The 23,563-nt window shown below is 38.9% G+C and overlaps 1 protein-coding gene across 1 annotated transcript in view; it reads left to right on the plus strand.

Annotated features, from left to right (window-relative positions):
• Positions 1–3,343: 3,343 nt before the first annotated feature.
• Positions 3,344–23,563, plus strand: part of PROS1 (protein S) — a 69,957-nt gene continuing 49,737 nt past the window's right edge. Inside the window, exon 1 of the mRNA XM_046003754.1 lies at positions 3,344–3,660. Within this exon, the coding sequence (XP_045859710.1) occupies positions 3,585–3,660 (76 nt within the window). The 5' untranslated portion in view covers positions 3,344–3,584. The remainder of the gene's footprint in view (positions 3,661–23,563) is intronic.

Genomic DNA, 23,563 nt, shown 5'->3' on the forward strand with positions numbered 1-23,563 from the left:
GTTGACTACTAGTTTTTCAGTACACTAAGTAGTTTGATAGACATAAACACTGCACACTATTTTCGTCTTCTTTTCCTTTTCCATACATACGAGGTAGTTATTCCCACCCTCTAGAAGTCATGGGACTTTCCTTTGTCCAGTGAAATGTGAGTGAAATGGAAATTGTGAAGACTATGTTAACTTTGAAGTACTCTAAAATCAAAACAGTATGGAATGCTGATCCAACACGATGAAGATGCCTGCAGTGAACTTCCCAGAAGTAAGCAATAAACACTTATCTTAAACCATTGTAATTCCATGACTATTTCACCATAGTGCAATCTAAATTATTCTGAATGATAAAAACAACCTTGCTGTCATTCTAGTGAAGAGTCTTATTTAATCCCCCAGGGATTATTTAGCATCCTAAATGTTACTTGATTTCTTTTTCCAGCTTTATTGAGAGATAATTGACAAAATTATATTTTAAATGGGCAATGTGATGACTTAATATATGTATACATGGTAAAAATGATTCACACAATCAAGTCAGTTAATCCATCCAATATCTCACACTGTTACCTTTCTTTTTTCTTTTGAGAACACATTAAGATCTCCTCTCAGCAAATTCCAGTGTATGATATAGTGTATTTAACTATAGTCACCAAGCTGTGAAAGGGTATATAAAGTAGTTTATATACCTTTATTAACTTCTCACCATTTCCTTACTTCCCAGCTCCTGGCAATGACCATTCTATTCTTTGTTTCTATGAATTTGCCTTAACAAAAAGAGAGAGAGAGAGAGAGAGAGATTTTATTTATTTGAGAGAAAGAGAGCACAAGCACGAGCTGGGGGAAGGGACAGAGGGAGAGGGAGAAGCAGGCTTCCTGTTGAGCAGAGAGCCTGACCTGGGGATCAGTCCCAGGACCCTGAGATCATGACCTGAACTGAAGGTAGACACTTAACAGACTGAGCCACCCATGACCTCTCTCCCTGCCTTTTTTTAAGATTCTACATATGAGCGATCCCATGCAGTATTTATCTTTCTCTGTCTGGCTTATTTCACTTAGCATAATGCCCAAATGCCATACATAAATGTGACATACCTATATCTATCTATCTCTATATCACACATTTTCTTTATTCATTCATCCATTGATTAGACTTAGCTTGTGGTTTCCTTATCTTGGCTACTGTGAATAATGCTGTAATGAACATTGAGAGTACAGATATCTCTTCAAGATAGTGATTCCTTTGGGGATGCCTGGGTGGCTCAATTGGTTAAGCAGCTGCCTTCAGCTCAAGTCATGATCCCAGCGTCCTGAGATCGAGTCCCACATCGGGCTCCTTGCTCAGCGGGGAGCCTGCTTCTCCCTCTGACTCTGTCTGCCTGTGATTCCTCTCTCTCTCTCTGACAAATAAAAAAAATTTTATTAATTAAAAAAAAATAAAAATCTTAAAAAAAAGGATAGTGATTCCTTTGGATGTATACCAAGAACTGGGAATCTTGGATCATATAGTAGCTCCATTTTTCATTTCTTGAGGAACTTCCATAGTATTTTCCATAATGGTTGTACCAATATACATCCCCACTGTTCTCTGCATCTTCATCAACACTTGCTGTCTCTTCTACAAATGTTACTTGGTTTCTAATCTTTCTTTGCTCTGATCCATTTTGCAAACATTTAACAAGGTAACATTCTCAAAGTAAAAACAACGGAAATTACTCCTTCTAAAACAAACTTAAAAACAGATTTAGAAATGTACTGAACATAAATTTTGGGCAAGTGAAATTGACTAAGTATTAATTTATTAACCTAAAGCCAGATACCACCTTCACAGAGTAAACTTCTGAGAGAAATTAAAAACCTGAACATTTTTATCCAAAGTTGTATTATTAAATTTTATTATTAAACATCTCAGAATATGATTTTTCAAAGTTTGATATTACAGTAGTGGTAGGATCCATAATTTTTCATCACTGACAAATTGCTGACATCGTGATGCACATTTATGGTATTAAAAAGAAAATCATTTTAATATCCCGAAGTTTGCAGGAGAGAAAGCTTTTTCTTTGGGGTAATTTATGTTTCCTTCTTCAAACTTTTTATAATCTTTTTTATATTGGGGATATTGGAGATGGTTATGAACGTTGTCGATTCATGATTTTGAAACTATTCTCTCCTTGTGAAATTTGGGGATTTCAAAATTGATATTCTGCTCTTAAGTCCTCCTCACAGGATGAGGAGACTCCCAAACAGAACCTTTACTTGAAAGATTCCTAGCTTAAATGCATTTAAATGTAATAGTTGAAAAAAGTACTTAAAGTTCATTTTGTTCAATGCTATGATCGTTAGCGTACCAAACAATTCTACAGAGATTAGAATTATATTCAGATTTAAATCACTTGGGGCTGGGCATAAACTGGTGAATAGATTGATATGGTAGAGTCAGACACAGCAAGGAAAAGAATTTCAAAAAGGGAAGAATAATATAGTCAATAATTCCCTCACAAGTGTTCTTATCAGAAAAAGTGACTCTAATATCAACTTTCATCTGGCTGGGGCACAGAACCACAGAAAGCTAGAGCTAGAAGAGACCCTTGAAAGATGATCAGCCTCTGGAATTTCATACACCCACCTAGGAAATCAATCGACAGGTTCATTTTGGGCAGAAATTCTACAAGTGATAATAGCAAATATGCCTTCAGTAATACTATTTAATACATAGTATCTGCTTTACATGTTATCTCTTAAATCCTTACATTAACGTTATGAAAACCCACTATTATCCCTATTTTACAGATGATACAACTGAAGCTTAGAGAGATTAAGCAATTTGCTTAAAGTTACAGAACTAGTAAGTGATAAAATTAATGAGATTTGAATCAGGCGTTTTAGCTCCAGATGAATGTGTATGTCTAAGCACAAAATGCGGGGGTTATATTCCAAAAATTAAAACAAGCTGCTTGAAGGTGATAGAATTTGATACATTCTTTTTTTTTTCTCAAAACATTTTTTTTTTAAAAACACCATAAACGCAAGAACAAAAGAAAACTGGATGATCAAAACTATCCCAGTTGCTTCCATTATCTCTGGTCTCTGGTGCGTTGTTCGCTTCTATCCCAACGTCCTTTGGTCTCTGCAGGACTTTTCCTTCTAAGCCTGGACACTCCTTCCTCTGAGTCCTCAAAGTGCCCCGGGCCACTCAGCCTCTCCCCCTAGCTCCCTGGCGGTTTCTACTACGTCTCCTTCCCCTTCTCCCTGGGAAAGTTCACAGTGCGGAGAAAGGGAACGAAACACCGGGCGAGGAAGGATGTCTGGACAGTGTTTACTAGGCCTCCACCACTCTCCCTGAGCCCTGCCCCCAGCTTCGTAAAGCTTCCTGGAAATGTCCTCGTTATCACTTCCCCTCTCGGGCTGGGGGCTGGGAGCGGGCGGCCCCCCCGCCCCCGGCTCCCGCTGTTCCGCCGGAGCGCTCGCTCTCAGGCGCCGCCGCGCCGCAGTCCTCCGTGAGTGGCGCCCGGGCTCGCAAGTCCCCGCCGCGACGCGCCACCCTCCGGGTCACCGCCCGCGCCTCCGCCCGCGCCTCCGCCCGCTTCGCAATGAGGGTCCTGCGTGGGTGCTGCGGGGCGCTGCTGGCGTGCCTCGTCCTAGTGCTCCCCGTCTCCGAGGCAAACTGTGAGTAATCGATAGCTTGCTGTCTTCTTTCCCCAGCCGCCGCGCCTACTGAACCCGGAGCCCTCCCGGTAGGATTTTCTTTGCTGGGGCTGTAGCCTGCTAGAAAGTTTCCAGTAAGTCCTACCAATCTCCGGGCTGACGGAAGCCGCCAGTGGATCTAGCGGGCAGTGTAACGGTGGGGTGCCCTGCTCTAGGCTGTTGGCTACTGGACAGATTGAAGAACCTGGGGGACACGGAATACCAATGAAGGAATTACAACACCTTACCCATATGCCCTCAGCAGCTGAAGTTCCCAGTCAGAGGGCAAGGTTGAGCACTTTCCAGTATAATAACAAGGAGAAAAAGGCAGCCTACTACGTTCTCTCTTGGTGCAAGCCGCTGTCCCCAGCCAGCAACCTTGCTGAAATTTACCTCCCTTTTGCAATTTCTGGACTTTGAGCTTGGTTTGCTTATCTCAACAGTGACAAACCAATTGTTTTAGGATCACTGCTGGTTTGCAAAGCAGGAGGCAGATGTCATTTTCTAACCTTGAAATCAAAAGGACTGCTAAATGTGTTTCACAGATCATTTTGTACTAAGTATTTTTGACACTGTCACTGATCTGAGGTCGTGGCATGAATTCTCTGTACTTTATCTTTGTATTTCCAGTTCTTTATGTTCCCGTGGGTGGATTCAAGGCAGGATATTGAGTTTTCTCTGAAAAGTATATAAGGAATATCAAGGCATTTAGTACATTTTTAAAAAGATGTATTTATTAGAGAGTGAGTGACTGAGAGGAAGAGAGCACAAGCTGCAGGGAGGGGCAGTGGGAAAGGGAGAAGCAGACTCCCTGCTGAGCAAGGAGTCTGATATGAGTCTATCCTGGGACTCTGGGGTCATGACCTGAGCCTAAGGCAGTCACTTAACAGACTGAGCCACCCAGGTGACCCTTAGCATTTAGTATATATTTGATTGCCAGTTAATTTGTGTTCAAAGTTTAAGCATGGTCATTGATTAAAAATGCTTACTTATGCTACGTTTTATTCTCAGGAAATGGTATGGGAGAGATAAACTCTGAATTGCAGAAACTTTTAGGCTGCCTGAAGCTCCTGTGGAAACTTTTCAAAGAGTAACTTTAGGAGACTTAAGTAGGAATTTACTAACATTCCACTAGTTTGTATTAGTTACTGATCAGGATGATCAGTAAAATTCTAATTTAAAGGTAAAATTAAGTTAATTAAAGTTTTAATTTAAAGGTAAAAAATTATTTATTGATCTTATATTACAGAGCTGCAATAGCAGCATTACTATTCAAACCACTATCATTAAGCCTGTATGTGCACAAATTCATTATTTATATAGTTCATTACAGTGTTCAGTTATTTGCCTGATAACCAAAGAGACGAAAGTAGCTTTCCAAACTCACTGCTTGTCATCACAGGAATGTGCTAAATCTTTCTTTTTGTAGAGATTGTTACATTTTCACTGAATCTAGACACAGTTATAAATGATGTATATGTCTGTGCATATTATACACAAGTAACCAAACCATGTATGTAATGAAATACACTTGTTAGGATAGAGTGGAGAAATTAATAGTACAAATATATGACATAAAGAATCGTTGGCCCTATATTGACTTTATTTTAAAAAGTATGAGTAGTTTAGTTGGATTAAAACTCATCTCTGGTTAACTGATGAAACCGAGGTACAGATGGAATGTTTTTACTCCCTAAGATTTTAAATTTGAGGTAGAATTAGAACTCTAAATATTTGATTTATAATTCATTGGTTAGTCCATGGAAACATAGTTGCTATTTAAAGAGAAAGGTTTACAAATCCCAGTTTTAGTTTTGAGAGTTGGTAGAAACTCTCCAGTTTGACTTCTTCATTTTAATAATAAGAATTGGTCAAAGATGTTAACTAACTTTGCAGACATTTATATATATGAAAGATATTTTTACTATCTCTTATATTTTTAGCAAATATAAAAGAGAGGCAGATAGGGGGAGAGAGATTTAAAATATATACCATCTACATGTTCCATCAATTGCCACTAAGGGGTGTGGTGAGGAGAAATAGGAGAAAGAGCATGTTCTCTGGCTGTGCTAGTTTGGTCCTATCCAGACTTTTGCGGGTAGGTGGGTGTAGTCTATCCTTGACATTACGGACTCATATTTGCTTTCTCTTTTTTCTCTCTTCTTTCCTTCTCTAATTATTCTTTGTCTATCTGACTTTGTTTTTTGTTTTTTGTTTTTTTTTAATTCCCTGTATTTCAGACTTCAAAATATTGCACTGATGGAGAGATTTTATTAAGGTTAGGAAGCGTTCGAGACGATTTCTGGCATAGCAACAGTATCCTGTGCCATATTCTCTTACTATCAGTTCTACAACAGGATACACAGTAACGCTTCATGATAGACCTTTCCTATCTACCAAGTTCAATATCCTCTTTATAACTAAATGAGCTGTATTTAAACTTTCAACATATTATGAGAAAAAAGCCTTGGAAAAAAAAAAAAAGAAAGAAAAAAGCCTGATAGTACATATATCAGTATTCTTTGGCTACAGGGGATAATAATGAACTCTTGCTAACTAAGGAAGGAAGGGCAGGAGTCAGGGCGGGAGGAGAAGAAGGAAGAAATCTGGGTGGATTTATTGGAAGACTGCTGAATGGCATGCTGAATAACCCAGCCAACAGAAACCAGGGACTTAGGCATTTCAGTGATCTGTATAATGGGAACTTACGTGTTCACTCTGTTAGGAGCTGCTGTCAGATGACTGGGTTCTAACTTCTCTTCTAGTCCTGGGTATCCCTGCCCATGCCTTGATCCTTTTGGTTTAACATGTATCTGGAATCCTGTGCCTGACAGCTACCTAGAATCAGGTGAAGTGTTTGCACAACTCCCACAAAGGAATGGAAGCTACAGAGGAAGCAGAAATGAAGAAGTCTACCCATACTAATTATTGGTTGTACAACATACATACATTCCCTTCTTTCCATATACACCATTTGGAAATATTTCAAGTATAATGCACATATTTTAATATGATGCAAATAACTAAGAACTAAGATATAGCAGAAAGGACCTTCTCCTTAATAGATTTCAGTCACCACACTCAAAGAGGAAGGCTCAAGGCTACCATTGCTTAGTTTACTGTCATCGAGGGATGTCCATGCCTCCTCTAGTTCTGTCATAGTCCCATGTCAATGTGCTATGCTTTATGGATGAAACAATACATTGTAATGTACCAATTCATCTCAAATGCCAAAAAAAATCATCATACTAAAAAGACAAGCAAAAGAATACAAGTACTTTAGGGTGGCCTATCTTCCTTTGAAGCAGGAGTTGGTGTTTATGACCTCCTCTTCACTCTCCAGTTCACACGTCTCTTGCTTTCACACAGTTCCCTTATGTTTGATTTTTTCTTTTTTTTTTTTTTTTTTTTTTTTTTGGCTTCTCTCTGAGATGAACCACATGATGATTCAGGAAGAGTCTGAGCCTCGTTCCTACTTATGGGTGATTGTATCCACCTCTTCTTTTACAATGTCTATTGTGTATAATAGTCATCTTGAAGGAGCAGCACTCCTAGACTTGATTTAGATGTGGCAACAACACTATTTTGTCTTGATTATTGTCATACCAGTATAATCTTCTTTTTAAATTTTTTTTCAACAGGAATAAAGAACTTGAAATGGCTACATAGCAGTCTCAGCTTCTAAATGAGTGGAAAATACATTAGGTCTCATAGTGAATGCATTTCTTCATTTACCAATTTCTAGATGAGCAAAAGACAGTTGCAAGGAAAAAAGCAAAAAAAAAAAAAATTGAAAATAGGTCATTGAATTAGTTTCTTATGCTGCTGTAAGAAAATACCACAACCTGGGTAGCTTAAACAATAGAATATATTGTCTCACAGTTCTGGAAACTTGAAGTCTGAGATTAAGGTGTTAGCAGGATTGAGTCCTTCTGGGAGCTGTGAAGGAGAATCTGTTTCTACCTCTCTCCTTGCTTCTGGTAGCATCAAATATTTCCTGGCTTACAGATGACATTTTCCCTATGTCTTTACATCAACTTCCCTCTGTACATGAGTGTCTCTATTCCAAATTTCCCATTTTGATGAAGACATCAGTCATATTGGATTAGAGCTCACCCTTACGACCTTGTTTTAACTCGATCATCTGCAAAGCTCCTTTTTCCAAATAAGATCATATTCACTAGTACTGGAGGATTAAGGACATTACCATCTTCATAAGGGACACTATTCAATCCATAACACTCACTAAGCATCATATCATGACAAGGACTTCTTCCCTTTCTACCTTCATTTCTGACCTGTGTATTTTAGCTTTAGAGAAAGAAAGCACTATATATTAATGATGTCTGGTACAAAAAAGTACTCCTTTCTCTAAAGTAAGCTCTATGCCCAACATGGGTCTTGAACTCATGACCCTGAGATCAAGAGTTGCATGCTGGGGCGCCTGGGTGGCTCAGTGGGTTAAGCCGCTGCCTTCGGCTCAGGTCATGATCTCAGGGTCCTGGGATCGAGTCCCGCATCGGGCTCTCTGCTCAGCAGGGAGCCTGCTTCCCTCTCTCTCTCTCTGCCTGCCTCTCTATCTACTTGTGATCTCTCTCTGTCAAATAAATAAATAAAATCTTTAAAAAAAAAAAAAAAAAAAAAAAAAAAAAAAAAAAAAGAGTTGCATGCTGTACTGACTGAGCCAGTGAGAGGCCTCCAAAACATACCACAATTTTTAAACTACATTTTGGAAGATAGTGTTGTGTCTGAAAAGGCAGTAACAGAGCCTTCAATAATTAGTCAGTCTATCATCCTTAAGGCTAGCTCCTTTTAGGTATTAGAGTGCATAGTGAGAGCCATGAAAACCATAATAATCATCCCATTGACTTATTTCCTTAACTGTGGAGTTAATTCCTTAGTTAGAGATAAAGTTGTGTGGCTTAGCATAAGGCATTAAATAAGTCTAACAGTAGTGGTACCAAAAGAAAAATTAAATTCAAATCCAGAATGAATATCTCTGAGTACAATGTGCTGCTCTCACATGATAAAAGAGCCCTAACTAATCAATCATCCACCAAGATCTGACGGATTTTGCAATATGTCCAATGTCTAACAGCGGAAGGAATGGCAGTTCTGCTGGCAAATGTGGTGTTTTTTTAGTAGTGCGAGCCTCGTGGATCTTAGTGAGGAAGAGTTGAGTCAATATGTAGTCTCCATCCTTGCCACTCGGGCTGGGTTTTTTTTAGGAGTATCAAGCAATAGTAGACCAAGTGACACAGAGAGGGACAGCCCTGGCACCAAATGTGCCCAGAGACTTGAGTGTTTGGCCCTCATGGCATTTTAAAAATCAGGAAATTTCATCTAAAAAGTTTGATTTATGACCTCTCTTGGAAAACAATTGAAGGAAGATCTGGCAACACTGCGTGCACCTTCCAATACGGTAAGATTCAAAGCTGCCTTCTTAAGCTAGAATAGAATCTCTCTAGTTTGCCATGATTCCAAACGTCTGCTGTCGTCTTTCACCAAATTCTCTTCCCTTGTTTATGGAACCTATCTGACACTTGTAGATTTTGGAGTTTGTGACCCTTGCACTAGATTGCCTTGAGAAGAAACACAATGGACAGTCCTTACGTGGACAGTTCTATCCTCTCTTATTATTAAGAACTTCTCTGATGTGGGGCTATCTTGCAAGTAAGCCCCTGGAGCACAGTCTCAGCTCTGGGCAATTCTTGCCAAACATCCTTGTCTCTAGACCTGATATCTGGCTCTTTATGGGTCTCTGAACAGCTAGACAGACCATTTCCAACCATTCAGAAAGCAGAATAGATCCTGATCTCGTTCTAAGCAAATTGGACAGTGAGAAATGCTGCTTGTATGTCAGACAATTGTCAGGTTTTCATTTCTCCGAACATTCTGTGTCACCTTGGGGTCACCCTTGAGAGAGGCTGTCATTTTATTATTTGTTTATTGCAGGCTGTGGCTTCATAGTAGGTTTCCCTCTGGCTTCTGTTGGTCTGTCACAAAGAAGTATCTGTTAGTTAGAGATTTTGTCTTCAGTAGGTTGACTTTCATCCTCAGTAGGTTGGTCATAGGCTTTTCCCCATAAGACTGTAAAGGCAGGTGCAGGGAGGACTTCTTCACAGTGACTTCTTCATGTTAGGAGAGTGAGGAGCCTGCACAGACCACGGAGTTGTGCCTGGAGTCCCATCCTATTCACACCACTGGAACATGTCACAGCCAAACTTCTGTCCCAGCTAAGTTTCTGGCTAGAATGGAAAAGGTAGCATCCAGTTCACAATGAGCTCTTTAAATCACCAGGTCACCACGTGTCCTGTGGTCAGATTTGCAAATTTCATTGAAGTCCGAAAGGATGTCAGGAGCAGTTTCTTCCCTGGCAGAAGGAAATGTGACTTACTCTCAAATCTTAAAGAACTCTACTAAAATTCTTCTCTGGGGACTTGCTATGGTACCCTGGATAGTAGCAGAGTACCCTGCCATTCTAGGAACAGTTTGACACAATTGGATCTGATGGTTCACTACCTAGTCTGACTAACAGACTGCTTGAATCGAACTTTGAAACTAGCCAGAGAGCATTTTATTATTCTGGTTTCCATCTGCTACATCTGGCAGGTTTTAGGCTCATATGATAAACAGACCAGAGTAGAATACCTAAAAATGGAATATGCCTCAACAATAAGGGGTCTGCCAATCTGTATCTTTCCATCTCAGTGTTGAATGCCCAGGTATATAAAAACTTACCTCTCACTTGGACAGGAATATTCCAGCATGACCAAATTGTTGCTGAAAATAGTTCACGCCTGGGGAAGGAATCACAGTTTGGAATTTGAGTTTTATTAGATCTATTGTTAGGTACTTTTAGGACACAATCCACTTAATCAACTGACACCTATAGGCCTTGGTCCTAAGCAGCAAACCTTAGATTTTAGATATTTTTCTTCTCTAGAGGCCAGTATTGAATAATCACTAAAGGTTTTTGGAATCTTTTACCTTAGTGCAGTTAATTTTCATGGGAGAAAGAAAAGAAAAGTTCACTGTGTACAGGATGCTTCTTCAAGGGTTTCTGTTCTCTCCTTCATTCGAGAAATTCTAGATCCATCAACTGATTCAAGATTGGTAATTAAGGAGAGTGGTGATTTCTTTATGTTTACAACCTCTATTTATTAACTCAGGGAGTTTTTGGATTAAAAAATTCAATGAAGAATTTTATGGGTTGTCTTCCCATCTCATCCTAGAGAGATCTGCACCTGTTAATTCTTTCTCCAAGATATGATCACCAGGAACTCAGTTTCATTGCAGCCCCTGCCATTAGCATTTCCAGTCTAGGGAGAACAGCCAATAAAATGCTTTTTAGAAAGCCCAGTGATTTCCTTACTGAATGATTTCTATGATAATCATGAACATATATTCTTGTATATCATACGGGGGAGTAGGATGGATAAGTGAGAAAGTGAATAGGTAGGAACCATGTGAAAGATTCAAGCCATAATCTGTCTCTAGTCCTTTGAATTCTTTCTGTAATATTATGCCAAGGAATGTCTGGCTTTTCAGAGTTTCAGTGGGTGCCAAAGTTTTGTCTAGGATGGTGTTAGCCAACGAAGCCAACCATTTGAACTGGAACTGGTGACTGTAGCTAGCAGATGGAATGAAATCAGCAATATTAATACTTTCAGCCTGATTCAAAATTATATATTGACTTTTTGTATTAGTTTTCTATTGTTTTGTAACCAATTGCCACAAACTTAGCGTCTTAATACAATTTATTAACTCATAGTCCAGGTACAAGTCCAGGGACCTGCTTAGGGTCTCACAAAGCTAAGATCAAGGGGTCCAGCAGAGCCCAAGGTCTCATCTGTGGTGTCCTCTTCAGGTGCATTGATCTCTCCAATGAGAGTAAGGAGAGAGGAGATCAATGGAAGAGGTGTGCTTATGCACAAAAGTGACAAAACTCACTTCTGCTTATGATTGTAACAGCCCCAACCCAAGAAAGCACATGGAATATTTGGTCAGCATTGTCTCTGCTACAAATTTTCTTCATCTAGGGTTAAGATTATTGTTTCTTCCTCTAAGAGAAGCACAAACACATATTGCTCATTTAACCTTTGGTAATATATTTTACAAAGTGTGAGGTTGTATTAACTATTTGTTAAATAGAGAGGGCATAATTAACTATGCCCAATGGACCTAAGCTGGGAACATAGTATGATGACATTGAACCGGCTGTTAATGTAGCAGAGTGAAAAAAATGTGGTAACAGTTAATACTGAAATTATTCCTTTTGTGAGAATTGTTATTATTTTACCTTGAAAAGTGGCTTTAGACTTAGAAAGTGAAGTCCTGAAAACATGGTCTATAACTTTGCTATTCAAGAGTAGTTCATGAGGCACCTGGGTGGCTCAGTGGATTAAGCCTCTGCCTTCAGCTCAGGTCATGATCCCGGGGTCTTGGGATCAAGCCCCACATTGGCTCTCTGCTCAGCAGAGGGCCTGATTCCCCCTCTCTGTCTGCCTGCCTCTCTGTCTGCTATGCTCTCTCTCTCTCTCCCTTTCTCTCAAATACATAAACAAAATCTTAAAAAAAAAAAAAGTAGTTCAGCAACATTGCCTGGGAGCTGATTAGAAATGAAGTATCTCTGGCCCCATGCCAGACCTACTGACTTAGAATAATCATTTTAAGAAGACCCCAGGTAATTCCTATACACACTTAAAATTTGAATCATGCTGGTGTCTTAGGAGATAGGAGAAAAGGTCAATAAATGCTTCTTCATAAGAAGTAAATAGAAATTGCAGGGATGGAAATAGGAGGCAACCAGGGAGAGAGAAGGGGAGAAGATGTCCGAGAAGGGAGAAAAGAAGCTGAGCCATATGGCAAGACAATACACCTTTTAGGAATGTCTCCAGTAATATTTTTATTTTTATTTATTTATTTTTTTGAGAGAGAGAGAGAGACAGGAGAGAGCACGTGCAGAGGAGGAAAGAGGGAGAGGGGCAGAGGAAGAGAGAGAGAGAGAATCTTAAGCAAGCTCTACACCCAGCATGGAGCCTGATGCAGGGCTTGATCTCCCTACCCTGACATCATGACCTGAGCTGAAGTGAAGAGTCGGATGCTTAACTGACTGAGTCACCCAAGTGCCCCGTCCATTAAGAAATTATTATATGTGAAGTGAACAGTGGACCTTTAGGAACTGGTTTTTCTTAAGACTCAACTTTAAATTGCAAAAGTTGCTTTAATGTAAACGACAGCCCTTTGTACCTGCCCCCTGCCACCTGCCTCCAGGGTTTCTTCAGAAGAGGTTGACTTCCACATCTAGCGTGGCTCAGTTGGTTAAGCGGCTGCCTTCGGCTCAGGTCATGATCCCAGCGTCCTGGGATCGAGTCCCACATTGGGCTCCTTGCTCAGCAGGGAGCCTGCTTCACCCTCTGCCTCTGCCTGCAACTCTGTCTGCCTGTGCTTGCTCTCTCTCTCTAATAAATAAATAAAATCTTTAAAAAAAAAAAAAAAAGAATGAAGAGAAGAGTTCCATAAGATAGAACTGAGGTGAAGAGTTTAGTGAAAGCTAACAAAGCCAATAGTGACCATAAGAACCTCAGCTCCAAAAGGAGGTAGAAGTCTTGAAAGACATTGGAATTTTTATCAGGAGTGGGATTGGGGTTTTAGGACCCCAGTCAGTTACTCAGAAAGGACAAGATGATATGTGACATTAGCAAAACTCAGATTATCCTTAATTGTTAAGCTTTGATTGAGGGCAATGTTTTGTTAATGCTAGAAGAAAAAAACTCACTGTGGTGATGCAAAAACAAATAGTAGGTCTTGACTCTTTTTCTCTTGGGTGATGCAAATCCTTTTTACCTAAATATTCCTATTTTATTTTACAGGTGTCTGGGAAATGCATTTAAGTAAATAATTATAATAATTTGAGGGGATGGGCAAGAATTCAGTAATTTTAGACAAGAAAATACTGTACACAAAAGATTGGAAGAAAACGAATAACATTTTAATAGTGTCTTTAGAAAGTAGAGTTATGATGCTTTTTATTCCTTGCCTACCTTTTTGCCCTTGATAAATATAATAACATGTGTTATTAACTTCAGTATGAGAACACCATTTAAGAGTTTTATTTATATTACGTTGTTATTTTTTTTTAAGATTTTATTTATTTATTTGACCGACAGGGATCACAAGTAGGCAGAGAGGCAGGCAGAGAGAGAGGGGGAGAATCAGGCTCCCTGCTGAGCAGAGAGCCCAATGCAGGGCTCAATCCCAGCACCCTGGGATCATGACCTGAGCGGAAAGCAGAGGCCTAACCCACTGAGCCACCCAGGCGCCCCTATATTACATTGTTCTGAATATGGAAATTGAGTCCTCCAGTCTTGAGGGGAACTGAAATAAGGATAATTTATCTAGATTGTGAGTGTTACTACAGTAAGTAAAGTAATAGGAACTGGATCTCACTGGTTCTAGGTCTTTAGTATAAGTCTTCTTAGTTCTCTTGTTCATTTCTTGGAATGGACTTTAAAAAGACACATTCAAAAACAATGGCTTTTATATCTTCGTCGAAATGGGAAAAATATATAATTTCCTGCATTTGTGTGATAGTTTCCCTCTTTGAAAATGGCACATTTGACATTTTCTCACTGAGTTTCACAGCTGTTCTGTAATGCACCTTCCTGACTTTAGGAATGCACCTTCCTGACTTTACCTTTACCCTTCCTCTACTGTGAGTTGTTACCCCACGTTCTCTTCCTACTTTCATTTGAACTTCTTGAGGAAGTGGTTTATTCTAGTACTCTCTATTTCCTCTCTTCCTTCGCACCCTCCCACTGGTGTTGGTGATTGGGAATGTTAACAATGGTCCTATTGTTAAATCAACTACATGTTAGCTGTCATCCTAAATAATGGTAATTATTATTATTTTTTAATGGTAATTATTATTAATAGCTTTTTTTGAGAGACAGAGACAGAGAGGGCATGTGGACACATGAGCAGGAATCAGGGTGTCAAGGCAGAGGGAGAGGGAGAGAAACAATCCAAAGCAGGCTCCATGCTCAATGCAGAGCCCCAGGCAGGGCTTGATCTCAGGATCCTGAGATCATGACCTGAGCAGAAATCAAGAGTCAGACGCTTAACCAACTGAGCCACCTAGGGGCTCCTATTATTAATAACTTCTTTGCAACATTTGACACTGTTGAAACATCTTTTTGAAATTGACTTCCTTTTATGTCTATAAACATTATCTTAAAATTTTCTTTCTCTTTATTTGTGTGTTACTCATTCTACTTCTGTTGTTTGATGATCTCTGATTTCCCTTTGATATTAAAGTTTCCTTGGGTTCCATTTTGACCTTCTGGCCTCATTGAACATCTCTTCCAGCTTAAACTACAAGCTATATTCTGCTGGCTCCCTAACATTTTTAAACCATTCAGGTAATCCATGATTAATATAATCTAATTTGGGAATACAGATATGCACTTAAAAAATATGCATCTGTAGTCCCACTAGCCAAAGTAATGTTTTGCTCTGTTTTCTATTAAGCAACATTGTCTGCATATATATATTCTTAGAAATTAAAATACATAGGGGCGCCTGGGTGGCTCAGTGGGTTAAGCCTCTGCCTTCGGCTCAGGTCATGATCCTGGCTTCATGGGATCGAGCCCCATATCGGGCTCCCTGCGTGGTGGGAAGCCTGTTTCTCCCTCTCTCACTCCCCCTGCTTGTATTCCCTCTCTCGCTGTGTCTCTTTCTGTCAAATAAATAAATAAAATCTTAAAAAAAAAAGAAATTAAAATACATACATACAAGAATGAAATTGTGCTGTAATACTTTTTTTTTCCTAATATTTTTAGCGGTGTTTCACCTAAAAATATGATGATGGTTTTCATGTCAGTAAAATCTGTCACACTTTAGTAACTCTCAATGTGAACAGCCTAAATGCTCCCATGAAACGGAACAGGGTTGCAGGTTGGATATAAAGACAGGACCCATCCATATGCTGTCTACAAGAGACTCATTTTGAATCTAAAGACATCTCCAGACTGAAAGTTAGGGAATGGAGAACAATTTATCATGCCGACAGACCTAAAAAAAATAGCTGGGGTAGCAATTCTTACATCAGACAAATTAGAATTTGAACCAAAGTCTGTAATAAGAGATCCAGGGGGATACTATATCAATCTCACAGGGTCTATCCAACAAGAAATGTAACAGTTGTAAATATCTATGTCCCCAGCATGGAAGCAGTCAATTGTATAAGCCAGCTGTTAACCAAAATAATCAAATCAACAATAATACACTAATAGCAGGAGATTTTAACACTCCACTCTCAGCATTGGACAGATCATCTAAAAGAAGATCAACAAAGACAGAAGAGCTTTGAATGATACATTGGACCAGATGGACTTCGTAGATATATACAGAATATCCCACCCTAAAACATCAGAATACTCATTCTTCTCGAATGCATATAGAACTTTCTCCAAAATAGACCACATACTAGGTCACAGATCAGGTATCAGGCAATAACAAAAGATTGAGATTATTCCCTGCGTGTTATCAGACCACAATGCCTTGAAACTGGAATTCAATCACAAGAAAAAATTTGGAAGGAATTCAAACATTTGGAAGTTAAAGAGCATCCTTTCCATGAATTAAACAATTCATGGAAACTAATGAGAATGAAAACACTTCAGTCCAAAACCGATGGGATACTGCAAAGGTGATCATAAGAGAGAAATACATAGCCTTCCAAGCCTCTCTCAGAAAATTAGGAAAGTTCTAAATGCACAAACTAACCTTATACCTAAAGGAGCTGAACAGCAAATAAAACCTAAACCAAGTAGGAGAAGCAAAATAATAAAGATTAGACCAGAAGTAAATGAAATAGAAACCAGAAAAACAGTAGAACAGATCAACAAAACTAGGAGCTGGTTCTTTGAAAGAATTAATAAAATCGATAAACAACTAGTTACATTTACACCCCAAAAAAGAGGACCCAAATTAATAAAATCATTTATGAAAGGGGAGAGAACATGAACACCACCAAGAAAATAGAAAGTTATTAGAAATTATTACCAGCAACTATATGCCAACAAATTAAGCAACCTGGAAGAAATGGATGCTTTCCTGGAAACTTACAAACTACCAAGACTGAAACAGGAAGAAATAGACAATCTGAATAGGCCAATAACCAGTAATGAAATTGAAGTAGTAATCAGAAACCTCCCCAAAAAACAAAAGTCCAGGGCCAGATAGCTTCCCAGGAGAATTCTACCAAGCATTTAAAGAAGAAATAATACCTATTCTACTGAAGCTGTTTCAAAAAATAGAAACAGAAGGAAAACTCCAACTCCATCTATGAGGCCAGCATTACCCTCATCCCCAAATCAGGCAAAGACCCCATCAAAAAGGAGAGTTACAGACCAATATCCCTGATAAACATGGATGCCAAAATACTCATCAAGATCCTAGCAAATAGGATCCAACAGTACATTGAAAGGATTATTTACCATGACCAAGTGGGATTTATTTCTGGGATGCAAGGGTGGTTCAGCATTCACTAATCAATCAATGTGATAGAGCATATTAACAAAAGAAAATACATGATGCAGAGAAAGCATTTGACAAAGTACAGCATCCATTCCTGATTAAAACTTTTCAGAGTATAGGAATAGAGGGAACAGTCCTCAATATCATAAAGACCATCCATGAAAAGCCCACAGCAAATATCATTATCAATGGGGAAAAGCTGAGAGTTTTCCCTTAAGGTCAGGAACATGACAGTGATGCCCACTCTCACCACTGTTGTTCAGTGTAGTGCTAGAGGTACAAGCCTCAGCAATCAGACAACAAAAAAAAATAAGGCATCCAAATTGGCAAAGAAGAAGTCAGACTCCCTCTCCTTGCAGACATGATATTTTATGTGGAAACCCTCAAAGACTCCACCCCCCAAGTTACTATAACTCATACAGCAGTTCAGCAATATGGCAGGATACAAAATCAATGCACAGAAATCAGTTCCTTTTCTATACACTAACAATGCAAACTGTAGAAAGAAAAATTAAGGAATCAGTTCCACTCACAATAGCAGCAAAGCCCACAAGATACCTAGGAATAAACCTAACCAAAGAGGTAAAGGATCTATACCCTAGAAACTACAGAACACTTACAAAAGAAATTCAGGAGGACACAAAGAGATGGAAAAATATTCCATGCGCATGGACTGGAAGAGTAAACATTGTTAAAATATCTATCCTGCCAGGGGAAAATTTATACTTTCAAGCCATCCCTATTAAAATACTATTGGCATTTTTCAAAGAGCTGGAACAAACAGTCCTAAAATTTGTATGGAACCAGAAAACACCCCAAATCTCCAAGGGAATAATGGAAAAAAAAAAGTAAATACCAAAGTTTGGGGTGTCATGTTGCCTGACCTCAAGCTATATTACAAAGTTGTGATCACCAAGACAGCATGGTATTGGCACAAAAACAGACACATAGACCAATGGAACAGAATAAGACTCCAGAAATGGACCCTCAGCTGTATGGTCAACTAATCTTTAACAAATCAGGAAAATATCCAATGGAAAAAAAGACAATCTCTTCAATAAGTGGTGCTGGGAAAATTGGACAGCTACATATAGAAGAATGAAACTGGACCATTCCCTTACACCATACACAAAGATAAACTCAAAATGGATGAAAGATCTCAATGTGAGACAGGAACCCATCAAAATCCTAGAGAACATAGGCAGTAACCTATTTGACATTGGCCACAATAACTTTTTTTAAGACATGTCTCCAAAGGCAAGGAAAACAAAAGCAAAAATGAACTTTTGGGACTTTATCAAGATAAAAAGCTTCTGCACAGCAAATGAAACAGTCAACAAAACTAAGACGCAACCCATGGAATGGGAGAAGATATTTGCAAATGACATTACAGTCGGAGGGCTGATTTCCAAGATTTTTGAAGATTCTGAAACTCAACACTCAGAAAACAAATAGCCCAGTCAAAAATGGGCAGAAGACATGAACAGACACTCCTCCAGAAATGACATAAAAATGGCTAACAGACATATGAAAAAATGCTCACCATTATTAGCAATCAGGGAAATAAAGATCAAAACCACAATGATCTACCACCTTACACCAGCTAGAATGGCAAAAATTAACAAAATAGGAAACAACAAACATTGGTGAGGACGTAGAGAAAGGGGAATCCTCCTACACATGTGGGAATGCAATGCAGCCACTTTGGAAAACAGTATGGAGGTTTCTCAAGATGTTAAAAGTAGAGCTACCCTACAACCCAGCAATTGTACTACTAGGTATTTACCCCAAAGATACAGATATAGTGAAAAGAAGGGGCACATGCACCCCAATATTCATAGCAGCAATGTCCACAATAGCCCTTCAACAGATGCATGGATAAAGAAGATGAGGTACATATATACAATGGAATATTATTCAGCCATCAGAAAGGATCAACATGGATAGAACTGAAGAGGATTATGTGAAATGAAGTAACTAAAGCAGAGAAAGACAATTACCATATGGTTTCACTCATATGCAGAACATAAGCAATAGCACAGAGGACCACAGGGGAAGGGAAGGAAATCTGAGGGGGGAGAAATCAGAGAGAAATGAACCATGAGAGACTGTGGACCCTGGGAAATGATCTGAGGGTCTCAGAAGTTGGGGGGGGGTAGGGGTAAACAGTGTGATGGGTATTAAGGAGGGCACATGTTGTGATGTGCACTAGGTGTTCATATGTAACTAATGAATCATTGAACACTACATCAAAAACTAATGATGTACTATACAGTGAGTAACTGAACAAAATTGTAAAAAAATCTGTCATACTATAAAATAGATTATAATTTTCCTTCATATATGTTCATCATAATATATTTAGTCAAAAACATATGTTGGAAATTTAGATTATTTCCAATGTTTTGTTTATATAAATAATATTATGATGCACATATTCATAGATATTTACATATGTCCTGTTCATTACTTCAGATTAATTTCCTAGAAATAGAATGTTTAGCTGAATATCTAAAGGTTTTGAATACATATTATTAGATTTCTCCCTGAAAATTTGCTTTTAAAAGTAGGTTTAAGAGTGCCTACTTGCTTGGCGGCATCACAATTCCAGACTTCAAGCTCTATTACAAAGCTGTAATCATCCAGACAGTATGGTATGGGCATAAAAACAGACACATAGATCAATGGAAAGAATAGAGGACCCAGAAATGGACCTTCAACTCTATAGTCAATTAATCTTCAACAAAGAAGGAAAGAATGTCCAATGGGAAAAAGACTGTCTCTTCAACAAATGGTGTTGGGAAAATTGGACAGCCACATGCAGAAAAATGAAATTGAACCATTTCCTTACACCACACACAAAAATAGACTCAAAATGGATGAAAGACCTCACAGTGAGACAGGAATTCATCAAAATCCCTGAGGAGAACACAGGCAGCAACCTCTTCAACCTCAGACACAGCAAATTCTTCGAGAAACATCACCAATGGCAAGGGAAGCAACAGCAAAAATGAACTATTCGGACTTCATCAAGATCAAAAGCTTTTGCACAGTAAAGGAAACTGTCAACAAAACCAAAAGACAACCGACAGAATGGGAGAAGATATTTGTAAATGACATATCAGATAAAGGGCTAGTATCCAAAAATCTATAAAGAACTTATCAAACTCAACACCCAAAGAATATATAACCCAATCAAGAAATGGACAGAAGACATGAACAGACATTTTTGCAAAGAAGACATCCAAACAGCCAACAGACACATGAACAAGTGCTCAACATTACTTGCCATTAGGGAACTACAAATCAAAATCACAGTGAGATACCACCTCATACTAGTGAGAATGGCTAAAATTAATAAGTTGGGAAATGACAGATGTTGGCGACGATGCGGAAAAAGGGGAACCCTCCTACACTGTTGGTGGGAATGCAAGCTGCTGCAGCCACTCTGGAAAACAGCATGGAGGTTCCTCAAAAAGTTGAAAACAGAGCTACCCTTTGACACAGCAATCGCATTACTAGGTATTTACCTTAAAGATACAAATGTAGTGATCCAAAGGGGACTTGTGCACCTGAATGTTTATAGCAGCAATGTCCACAATAGCCAAACTATGGAAAGAACCTAGATGTCCATCAACAGATGAATGGATAAAGAAGAGGTGGTGTGTGTATACACACACGCACACACACACACACACACACAATGAAATACTATGCATCCATCAAAAGAAATGAAATCCTGCCATTTTCAACGACGTGGATGGAACTAGAGGGTATTACGCTAAGTGAAGTAAGTCAATTAGAGAAAGACAATTATATGGTATCTCTGATATGAGGAATTTGAGAGGCAGGGCGGGGATTAAGGAGGTATTAATAATGGGTATTAAGGGAGGAAGGGAAGGAAAAAAATGGGTATTAAGGGAGGAAGGGAAGGAAAAAACAAGATGGGACTGGGGAGGGAGAAAAACTATGAGACTCTTAATCTCAGGAAACAAACTGAGGATTGCTGGGGGGTGGGAGGATAGGGATAGGGTGGCTGGTTTATGGACGTTGGGGAGGATACGTCCTATGGTGAGTGCTGTGAATTGTGTTAAGACTGATGATTCACAGACCTGTACCCCTGAAGCAAATAATACATATATGTTAATTAAAAAAAAAAAAAGGAGTGGCAAGATGGGAAAAAAAAAGAGTGCCTACTTGTTCTCATCTTTGCCAACATTGAGCGTTAACTTCTTTTTAAATCTGTTTCAATGGAATAGGAATAAAAATGGGGGTGGCCTTTTTGGGGTGGGAGAGAAGTAGTCCATTCTGTTTTTCAGTTCATCCATTAACTTTAAAGAGCAGCTAAAAATAGTCACTAAACTCCTTGCCTTATACATTAGTCTGTTTGGACTGCTCTGACAAAATACCACAGACTACATGGCTTAAGCAAGAGAAATTTATCTTCTCACAGTTCTAGAGCCTGGAGAATCCAAGATGAAAGTTCTGACCAGTTCAGTTTCTAGGGAGGGCTCCCTTCCTGGCTTGTAGACCTTGCTTTCTTACTATGTTCTCACATGGCCTTTCCTCAGGGCCTGTATGCTTGCAGGGAGAGAGCTCACTAATGTCTCCTCTCATAAGGACATTAATCCTGTAGGATTAGGGTCCCACCCTCATGACCTCATTAAACTTAATTATTCCTTAGAAGCCATTTTCCAAATACAGCCATACTGGGGATTTCCACTTGAACATATAAATTTGGGGAGGTGGACACAAACATTCAGATCATAATGCCAGATATTTAGTCCATATGCCTTGTCAAGTAGAACACAAGTTCTTTTTGTTGTTATTGTTGTAACTGTGGAAGGGAAGAAGTGGGTTTTTTGTTTTGTTTTTTAATTTTTTTTAACTTTGTAGCCATTTTTTTTAAGGTGGGCCTGAGTTTCTGTATGTTAAATGTACTTTTCCTTACTGCTTGTTTTATTATCCTTCTTCCCCAAATCCTTATCCCAGTCATTTTCTCCCCTCTTCTTAATAAATTATTTTATTCTGTTTTTATTTAGACTGTCTCTTATGGCCAGGAAGTCAACAAGGAATTCTGAGGTTCTGGCAGAAATTTAGAAATTGAGTTATAAATGCCTACTCAATACTATACCAATATTCCAAATAATCTCATTTCTGCATCAGCACTTAAAAAAATATATCAGAAGAGTCAATGGGGCTGCATCTAGAGTGTTTCTAAGCCTTGCTTCGTATCTGGGAGATACCGAAGGAAGTAAGATAGTGCAGAATTAGGCCAGCTCTTTCACTGTTGCCTTTAAAAATGTCCAGGAACAGTTTGCCTGTTGCTTTTCCAAACATAAACACAGACACAGGCCAGTGAACTAATAATATTAATTGATGCTATGCTAACAAATAGGTCAAATAGAACAAAAACACAACTTTTCCTGTGCTGTAACCTCTTGGTACATGACGTCAAAAGCAGATGCTGTTCTGGTGTCCTAGTGTGTTGGAGATGAAAAAGACAAGGAAAGCTGACTGTGTGAAAGATCTGCTCATCGTAAAGGAGGCCTCCTGCCAGAGTCTCAGGAAGGTAGTCAGTGTGCAGTGTAGTTATCTCGAGAAGGAAAGACGCTATAACATCCCTCTCCATACCTTGCCAAAATCAGCTCTGAGTCCCTTCAAACGAAGTACTGTAATTTATCAATCACTGAGAGCAGACAGAGCAAATGAAAGAAATGATTAATGTTGTGTTTTGGGTTTTTTTGTTTTGTTTTTGTTTATGTTGGCTTTTTTGGGGGGAAGGAGGGAGTAATAAGCTGCCTGTTCTGTTTTGTGGGTAGAAGTATTTGTTGTTTTGGAAAGGATCACGGATGTGTGCCATTTTCTCTGTCTATGGATACAGTTGAGATTTTAACCTTGGGGAAACAATGGCAGAGTGTTTGATGTATTCTTTTTTTCTAGACTAGGGACTGTAAATTAAAGTTATAATTAAATCTCCAAGTAAGGAGAGGTCCGTGTCACTCCTGTTGCGGCTAAACAGTTCAGGCATTGTTTCCCTACTCAGCCAGAATGGGGGTGGATAGTCACATTTTTTTTAATAGCACCAATGGCTTTTCTACTACTAAATAAATAACAGCCTTCATCTCTTTTAATCCAAATGCTTTAGGACTCACTACCTTTATATATACAACATATAACTCAGATTATTTCATCTTTTTTCCCCCCAGATTTAAATTCTTATCCAGATCTATCCTTGTGACTTTTGACTCTTCTAAATAATTTCTCATCAGTCTATTTACTGCTTAGTCCTCTTGAAGAATGGATACATACTTTCATACGTAGTTCACATTTAGAGAATACT

The sequence above is a fragment of the Meles meles genome, chromosome 4 (genome assembly GCF_922984935.1).
Source record: "Meles meles chromosome 4, mMelMel3.1 paternal haplotype, whole genome shotgun sequence".
Classification (NCBI taxonomy): domain Eukaryota; kingdom Metazoa; phylum Chordata; class Mammalia; order Carnivora; family Mustelidae; genus Meles; species Meles meles.